Source organism: Oncorhynchus mykiss, chromosome 4, assembly GCF_057628025.1.
Source record: "Oncorhynchus mykiss isolate SJ-2025 chromosome 4, ASM5762802v1, whole genome shotgun sequence".
In the NCBI taxonomy this organism is placed as follows: domain Eukaryota; kingdom Metazoa; phylum Chordata; class Actinopteri; order Salmoniformes; family Salmonidae; genus Oncorhynchus; species Oncorhynchus mykiss.
Genome location: NC_143025.1, coordinates 14,875,831 through 14,885,293, shown reverse-complemented (window position 1 = coordinate 14,885,293; position 9,463 = coordinate 14,875,831). Strand labels below are relative to the sequence as shown.

The window sequence follows — 9,463 nt, the reverse complement described above, 5'->3', positions numbered from 1 at the left end:
ATATCCAATATTTGTTGCATTACCGCCACCAACCACACTGAAGTATAAATGCATTCATTCTACGTTGTACTCATCTGTTCCTACACCAGGCCAACAGACAGATGGCGCTGCTCAATGACGTGCACAATACGCACAAGAAGGCGTTTCTGTTTAATTTCATGCTCTCGGATTGGTCATCGTTTGTGTCCAGAGAACGCAACCGGGGTCCGCGTTGTGTACACGTCCTCACTGAAGTGATTCCTCGTGCTCTTGCCGCCTCCCGCGTGGCCTGAAAGAAATAAACTTCTAGCTAGTTTACCAATCATTCCATAATTTAGCTAGGATTCTCGGAGAAATGTCTAAAATAGAGTTGTTGGGATTGATTTTCAACAAGGGATTTAGAGCGGTTCCTGAGTTGTTTAGAGCCGTTGAGAAAACTATAACAAAGTACCAGGGAAAACATTCCCTATCGAAAGAGGAGAACGCCCGTCTACAGAAACTGCTTGATATCCTCCTGAAACCGGAGATAAAGTTACATAGAACAGGTTTGTTACGCGTTGCATCGCAACGTTTTTTTCTAAACATTTAATTTGGCAATGTTGTTGGTGTGGTCAACCTGGTGAAAGTTGATTGCATTTGTTTTGGAACCGGGCTGGCTCCCGGGCATGACCTACATGAAGCTAGCCGCATTCAAAATAAAACGTCCCTCATTGACAGTATTATTTTTTTAACTAGGCAAATCAAACAGTGAAATCATGGACTATAAGGCTAAACAAGGTTGGAATGTAACGAATTCAACTAAATACAATAATCAGTTAATAGAAAATAAATCAATAAATCAGTTAATTGCACTGTGGATGTATTAGACTAACATTTTATTGGGAGCATACTTATATCACAATACAGCCTTACCTATGGATTGTGGATTCATAAAATGGGTACCATACTACTCAGCGACACCTACAGAACATAACTGTTTAGCGTTTAAACAAATAAACAAAAAAATATCCTCACTGTCATCTGCGGTTTATTTTCAGCAAACTTCACGTGTAAATATTTGTATGAGCATTAGATTAAACAACAGACAAATTGAACAAGTTCCACAGACATGTGACTAACAGAAATGGAATAATGTGTCTGAACAAAGGGTGAGGGGGAGGGTCAAAATCAAAAGTAACAGTCAGTATCTGGTGTGGCCAGCAGCCGCATAAAGTACTGCAGTGCATCTCCTCCTCATGGACTGCACCCCACTCTTCCACCAAGGCACCTGCAAGTTCCCGGACATTTCTGGGGGGGTGGCCCTAGCCCTCACCCTCTGATCCAACAGGTCCCAGACGTGCTCAATGGGATTGAGATCCGGGCTGGCCAATGCAGAACACTGACATTCCTGTCATGCAGGAAATCACGCACAGAACGAGCAGCATGGCTGGTGACATTGTCATGTGGAGGGTCATGTCAGGATGAGCCTGCAGGAAGGGTACCACATGAGGGAGGAGGATGTCTTCCCTGTAACGCACAGCGTTGAGATTGCAGGCAATGACAAGCTCAGTCCAATGATGCTGTAACACACTGCCTCAGACTATGACGGAACCTCCACCTCCAAATCGATCCCCCTCCAGAGTATAGGCCTCGGTGTAACACTCATTCCTTCGACGATAAACGCAAATCTGACCATCACACCTGGTGAGACAAAACCGCGACTCATCAGTGAAGAGCATTTTTTGCCAGTCCTGTCTGATCCAGCAACGGTGGGTTTGTGGCCATAGGCGAAGTTGTTGCCAGTGATGTCTGGTGAGGACCTGCCTTACAACAGGCCTACAAGCCCTCAGTCCAGCCTCTCTCCGCCTGTTGCGGACAGTCTAAGCACTGATGGAGGGATTGTGCATTCCTGGTGTAACTCGGGCAGTTGCCGTACCTGTCCCACAGGTGTGTTGTTCGGATGTACCGATCCTGTGCAGGTGTTACGTGGTCTGCCCCTGCGAGGACGATCAGCTGTCCGTCCTGTCTCCCTGTAGCGCTGTCTTAGGCGTCTCACAATATAAACGTTGCAATTTATTGCCCTGGGCACATCTGCAGTCCTCATGCCATCTTGCAGCATGCCTAAGGCACATTCACGCAGATGAGCAGGGACCCTGGGCATCTTTCTTGGTGTTTTTCAGAGTCAGTAGAAAGGCCTCTTTAGTGTTCTCTTAAGTTTTCATAACTGTGACCTTAATTGCCTACTGTCTGTAAGCTGTTAGTGTCTTACCGACCGACCGTTCCACAGGTGCATGTTCATTAATTGTTTATGGTTCATTGAACAAGCATGGGAAACAGTGTTTAAACCCTTTACAATGAACATCTGTGAAGTTATTTGGATTTTTACGAATTATCTTTGAGACAGGGTCCTGAAAATGGGACGGTTCCTTTTTTATCAGCATCATAGCTCATATTGCAGGACTTTGAAACCACTGAAATTAGCAACATTTAAGCTTACCTGTCAATCTACTATGAGTATTAGACATTCACATTGCACTGTATAGATTAATTGATTCACAATATTCCAAACATGTTCAGTATTATTTAGTCAATATGACATGATTCCAATATTTCTATAAATGTATCACTTTCAATTAGTAACTTTTTATTTTGAAGGCGTACTGCAAATTCCACTATTTTGGCTTATCCTTATTGTGGCTAGCTTCACATATGTCAGGGCGTGAGCCAGGTGCCCTGTTCAAAGCAAAGGGCCAGGGTCTTGGTCAAGGGGCGGCATGGTAGCCTAGTGGTTAGAGCATTGGACTAGTAACCAGAAGGTTGCAAGTTCAAACCCCTGAGCTGACAAGGTACAAATGTCCTTCTGTCCCTGAACAGGCAGTTCTTTTCTAGGCCGTCACTGTTCCTAGGCCGTCTTTGAAAATAAGAATTTGTTCTTAACTGACTTGCCTAGTTAAATAAAGGTAAATAAAAGAATCACGGTTTCAACTGCTCATACAGATATACTTCGGTACTGCAGCTTAACTGACCCCGTCCTAGAAAGACAATTTCCATAGACTGCCATATAGAGAAGTCAAATTTGAAAGTTACTAATAAGACAGTCATCATCATTGTACACTAATCATCGTCGCTCAAGCTGGGTTTTTTTTAAACTCCGATATGAACATTTTATATTCATCTCAGTCTACCATGTTTTTGGATGATATGATATTGTCGCTGCTCCCTGTGCACACTAACGCTCAGTTTGCATATAATGTTGGTCCATATAAACCATAGAGAATGAGAGAAGACTCTTCTGGCCAAATGGCTATATTAGTATGGGCAGCGCCATTGTAGGCTTCCACCATTTTAATGTCATCAACTGGGTAGGACTTCCAACTTCATTGGCTGATCCCTCCTTGTGACCCTGTTGGAGGGATCAGCCAATTATGAAGAAAATAGTCTCAATGGCGCTACCCTTGCTGTCACAGATGCTATAATGGCACAGGTACAAAGATGAGTCCTCTAGCTCTATGGTATAAACCCAACGCAATAGAAGTCCATGAATAGGCTATGCAAACGTGAGTAGATTACCTTGAATAGGGAGACCCGCCAGGTGCCCAAATTGAAGAGCTATGTTGCGCAGTTGAGTCGATTGGAGACAAATGGATTCAGTTCAGTCCTTGAAAAATAGGGGTTGGGTTGTAGAGAATTGAAAGACCACGAATGTAATGAGAAATCTTAGGTGCAGTATAGCCCCTCCCCCTTAAACGATTGTCAGCCATCTTGTTCTCATACCTCAGTATATACAGTACCTGTTCTCATTATACCTTAGAGGTTAAGGCCACGGCGAAGTCGGCTCAAAACAAATGTTAAGCAGTTCAGAGTAATGAGTAAGATTGTTTTCATGTGCGAAAGTGATTACTTTGAATAAAAATGACTTGTATATATGTTGCACCATGCTGCCTTGTTGACAACAACCAAGCAGCACAGGTTACTGTTCCACTTGAGAAGGCCACTCCTCTCTCTCCGCTTTTGCGTGTTCACATCATAGACCGGTGCTCTGCGGCTCAGCATAATCCAATCCACCCCATATCTATCTGCAGACTGCAGTTACTACAATGAACACCCGACAAGAAACGTCCATTAGCATTCCGTCATTGCATGCTACGCCCCTTGCCATTTGAAGCTGCTTGTAAAAGTACTGTGGGTGACAATTATCCACGCTATGTGGAAAGTTTAGCTTCGGCTTCACATTAAAGGCTGGGCGCTATTTAAAGAGTTGTGTTTTGATGTGCGAGCAAGAAATAACCTGTAATATTGGTCACCATCTGGATGTCAGTGGCAATCTGCTAACGTTACTGCCTTCGGGAATGGCGACGAGCCTGTGCGAATGACCAGTGCACACCTGTGTTGTATCGAAGTGGCTGCCGACCTGCGGTGCTTCCCAATGGACAGCTGTATAAAATCAAACTTTGTCACATGCGCCGAAAACAACAAGTGTAGACTTAACCGTGAAATGCTTATTTACAAGCCCTTAACCAACAGTGCAGTTCAAGAAGAAAATATTTACCAAGTAGACAAAAAAAAGTCCTAATTAAAAGTAACACAATACGAATAACGTGGCTATATACAGGGGGCACCGGTACGGGGGTACAGGCTAGATGAGGTAATCTGTACATGTAGGTGGGGGCTAAGTGACTATGAATAGGTAACAAACAGCAAGTAGCAGCAGTGTACAAAAAAGGGGGGGGGGGGGGGTCAGTCAATGTAAATTGCCCGGTGGTGATTTTATGAAATGTTCAGCAGTCTTATTTATGTCTTGGGGGTAGAAGCTGTTAAGAAGCCTTTGTCCTAGACTTAGCACTCCAGTCCCGCTTGCTGTGCAGAGAAAAGTCTATAACTTGGGTGACTGGAGTCTGACAATTTTCTGGGCTTTCCTCTGGACACCGCCTATTCTATAGATCCTAGATGGCAGGAAGCTTGGCCCCAGTGATGTACTGGGCCATTCGCACTACCCTCTGTAGTGCCTTACGGGCAGATGCCTAGCAGGTGCCATACCAGGCGGTGATGCAACCGGTCAGGATGCTCTCGATGGTGCAGCTATAGAACCTTTTCAGGGCCTGGGGACCCATGCCAAATCTTTTCAGTCTCTTGAGGGGGAATAGGTTTTGTCGTGCCCTCTTCACGGCGGTCTTGGTATGTTTGGACCATGATAGTTCGTTGGTGATATGGACACCAAGGAACTTGAAACTCCTGACGCGCTCCACAACAGCCCCGTCGATGTTAATGGGGGCCTGTTAGGCCCGCCTTTTTCTGTAGTCCACAATCAGCTCCTTACTCTTGCTCACATTGAGGGAGAGGTTGTTGTCCTGGCACCACACTGACAGTTCTGACTACCTCCCTATATGCCATCATCGTTGTCGGTGATCAGGCCTACCACTGTTGTGTCGTCAGCAAATGATGATGTTGGAGTCGTGTTTGGCCACAAAGTTGTGGGTGAACAGGGATTACAGGAGGGGCCCCATATGGATATGGATCAGTGTGGCAGACGTGTTGTTGCCTACCCTTACCACCTGGGGGGGGCGACCCGTCAGGAAGTCCAGGATCCAGTTGCAGAGGGAGGTGTTTAGTCCCAGAGTCCTTAGCTCAGTGATGAGCTTCGTGGGAACTATGGTGTTGAATGCTGAGCTGTAGTCAATGAACAGCATTCTCTCATAGGTGTTCCATTTGTCCAGATGAGAAAGGGCGGTGTGGATTGAGATTGCGTCATCTGTGGATCTTTTGGGGCGGTATGCGAATTGGAGTGTGTCTGGGGTGTCCAGGAGGATGCCTTTGTGAGCCATGACCAGCCTTTTACAGCTCTTCATGGCTACCAACGTGACGTGAGTGGCACAGGGCAGTAATCATTTAGGCAGGTTACCTTCGCTTCCTTGGGCACAGGGACTATGGTAGTCTGCTTGAAACATGTAGGTATTACAGACTGGGTCAGCGAGAGGTTGAAAATGTCAGTAAAGACACTTGACAATTGGTACGCGCATGCTTTGAGCACACATCCTGATAATCCATCTGGCCCCGCGGCTTTGTGAATGTTGACCTGTTTAAAAGGTTTTGTTCACATCGGTTACCGAGAGCGTTATCACACAATCATCCAGAACAGCTGATGCTCTTGTGCATGCTACCGTGTTGCTTGCCTCGAAGCGAGCATAAAAGGCATTAAGCTCATCTGGTAGGCTTGTGTCACTGCGCAGTTCGCGTCTGGGTTCCCCTTTTGTAGTCTGTAATAGTTTTCAAGCCCTGTCACATCCGACGAGCGTCAGAGCAAGATTCAATCTTAATCCTGTATTGACGCTTTGATTATTTGGTGTCACCTGTCACCGGCAGAAGTTACAAGTGGCCAAATGTTTTCCGCCATGATTGTGTTCAAGTGCTTTTGAAGTCGGGAACAATTTAACCAAAAAGATTTTAGCTAGCTAGGTAACGTTGCTAATAATATAATTAGCTAAGTTGCTTAACATTGGCAATATGGTCAAACTAGCTACATTATCCACATTGATACGTTTGACAATTACAATGTCATCTTTTGGTTGAAAAGGTGTTAGGCCAGAGATCACGACTCTTAAGAACCTTTTCCCCCCACACGTGAAATTTCCCAATTGTAACTCCAAACTTCCACTAGCATGTCAACGCCCCATAGGTCTCTGTAAATCTTCTTGGAATAGCTAGTACAGTTCCATGAGCACACACAGAATCATATATTAAAGAAAACATGTCATATGTAAAAATGTCCACATAAAGCTCTACATGTGCATTCTAATGACAACATTGTTGTTCAACACTTATGGAACTAGGACTATTCCCAGGTTTACTGAGACCCCCGTCTCTCATGTCAATGTTGGAGTTCTAGCTAATTCATCCTTTCTCCTTCCCTTCAGACTTCCAACAGCTCAACGTCTCTGAAGAGGAGGTTCCCCCTGAGCAGCAGCACTGTGAGCAGGAGTGGAGCCCCAGTCTGGGACCGGAGGACACAGAGCCCACACAGATTAAAGAGGAACAGGAGAAACTCTGGACCAGCCAGGGGAAAGAGGAACAGGAGGAATGTCAAGAGCTGGAGTATAATACTAAAGACTCTGTGTTCACTCCTCCCTGTGTGAAAAGTGACTATGATCAGTACCCAACTCGGTCCTCACATCTTAACAAAACCCAAAGTAAGGAATGCAAAAATGGAGACTCGTCCACTGAACAGATAAAAACAGAGTCTCAAGAAGAGAACTCTTCAGAACCAGCCAGTGACTCTCAGGCCCTCTCTGTAGTAAATCCAGGCTGTTCTGCAGCTCAGGGTGATGACGATGAAAGTGTTCATAGGAAGGAGAGCGCAAAACCATTGTCTGCTTTAAAGACGCACATATCAAAGAGGCGGACAGAAAAAGGACAAAGCCCTGCTGGTCCTCGTTGCAAGGTGTGTGGAAGGCCTTGTCAGTCCTTTGGAGCTTTATTGATACATTTGAAAAGTCACAGAAAAGATAATGAACAAATTTGTGGTGTTTGTGGAAAAAGCTGTCAATCCCTAAAATGTGTGATGGATCACATATTACAAACTCACAGAACTAGGTTTTGTGATGTTTGTGGTAAAAGTTTTGATGCTACTAAGGATCTGGAAAAGCATATGAGGACCCACACAGGGGAAAAACCATATCCCTGTAATGACTGTGCTAAATATTTTTCCACTATTGCAAATCTGAATTTGCATATGAAGACGGTCCACACAGGGGAGAAATCACACTGCTGCCATGAATGTGGCAAATGTTATGCTCAGAGCGGAAATCTGAATGCGCATATGAGAATCCACACTGGAGAGAAACCATATCACTGTAATGATTGTGGCAAAACATTCCGCCTTGGCAATTCCCTTAAAATGCATATAAGGACTCATACAAGGGAGAAACCATATCGCTGCCAGGATTGTGGCAGTTCATTTGCTAGGATGGAGCACCTGAAAAATCATAGCAGGATTCACACAGGGGAGAAACCATATAGCTGTCCTGAATGTGGCAAATGCTTCCCTCAGAATGGTAATCTAAAATTGCACATGAGAATTCACACAGGGGAGAAATCACATCAGTGTCAAATTTGTAACAAATGTTTCACTTATAGCCATACTCTAACAATGCATATGAGAGTTCACACCAATGACAAACCGTTTCACTGCCAGGAGTGTGACTTATGTTTCAGTCAGAGTTCCAACTTGAATCGGCACATGAAGAGACACAGAGGGGAGAAATCACACCACTGTCACGTTTGTGGCAAATCTTTCTCCACAGGTTATCAGTTGAATGTGCATTTGAGAATTCACACAGGAGAAAAACCACATGTGTGTCCTACATGTCCAAAATGCTTCAGCGACAGAGGGGCATTAAATAGTCATCAGAAAATACACACTGAGAAGAAGCCATATTGCTACGATTGTCTTAAATGCTTCAGATCAAAGCAACGCCTGAGAGAACACAGAGAGAGAATGCACAAAAACATGACTGTGCCCTGTGTAGGGGAAGGTGATTCGACAGAAGATTGAGAGGCACATTCAGTTTTCTTGGGTGGACAAAAATGACTGAATTAACGCTTGAACTATGAGAACGTTGCCAGGCTAACTGGCCTGCTACACCGGACAAGGAACATTTGCACAGCGTGATACATGCCTATTCATTTAAATGAAAATCAGGCGTAAGCGCGATGGCTTTGCAAGAGGAGTCCTTGCTCATTTGACACAAAGGACATTTGAACTGCAGAATTGTATCGGTAATTAACTTAGTGTGTTGTTGATGAGCTTTGTCTAGTAAGCATAAAGTTATGTCCGGCTTCAATCCGATCTAAAGTACATTTCAGATTAAATTGATGTATGTAAAATAAAAATAAATAAAATTAAGCACAGTGTATTGATCTGTGTCTGGGGAATTTTAGTCTAAGTGGCTTGTCTCCTTTTCTGGCAAACCCTTCTGCAGGCTTCCAAATGAGTGAATATGGAGAGGAAGTCTCTAATCGCATCTTCTTACTGAATAAGCCAAATATGTTATATTATATTGACAAGATAGTCGAGTGACCGCTCTAATGGAAATGCATGTCCTCAAAGATGGAAGGCAGGCGGGAGGTCAGAGGGGAGGTAACTTTGGTCAACTCGGGATAACCGGTCGTAAGAAAGTAGCTCACCTTTTAGCCAGCAAAACTTATATGGCAACAAATCCTTCAGAACTAACCTGCTCTGGAGCAGGCTAACTCATGACTAGTTCCAATTACCCTTGAATGAAATGACTGCGCCATGAGTTGTGGTTCAATGCAATCAGATTCCTTCCCTCTTGCAAAGATCGCGTCACCATGCCCTTCATTTGACGAGGAGTACTGATTAAATATTACATTACACTTTTAATATAAGAATGCATTTTATACTTCATACTTATTTTATGGATAGGAGTGGGGAAAAAGTTTGGTTGTGCATTGATAAACACAAGTCGTCATTAACATTACTTCTAAAAAC

At 44.2% G+C, this 9,463-nt stretch overlaps 1 protein-coding gene across 1 annotated transcript; it reads left to right on the top strand.

Moving 5' to 3' along the window:
- The first annotated feature begins 222 nt into the window (after positions 1 to 222).
- Positions 223 to 8,857, top strand: LOC110521346 (uncharacterized). The gene is made up of 2 exons (XM_021598846.3): positions 223 to 524; positions 6,870 to 8,857. The coding sequence occupies exons 1-2, from the start codon at positions 335 to 337 to the stop codon at positions 8,504 to 8,506; spliced, it is 1,827 nt and encodes a 608-aa protein (XP_021454521.3). The 5' UTR covers positions 223 to 334; the 3' UTR covers positions 8,507 to 8,857.
- The last annotated feature ends 606 nt before the right edge of the window (positions 8,858 to 9,463 follow it).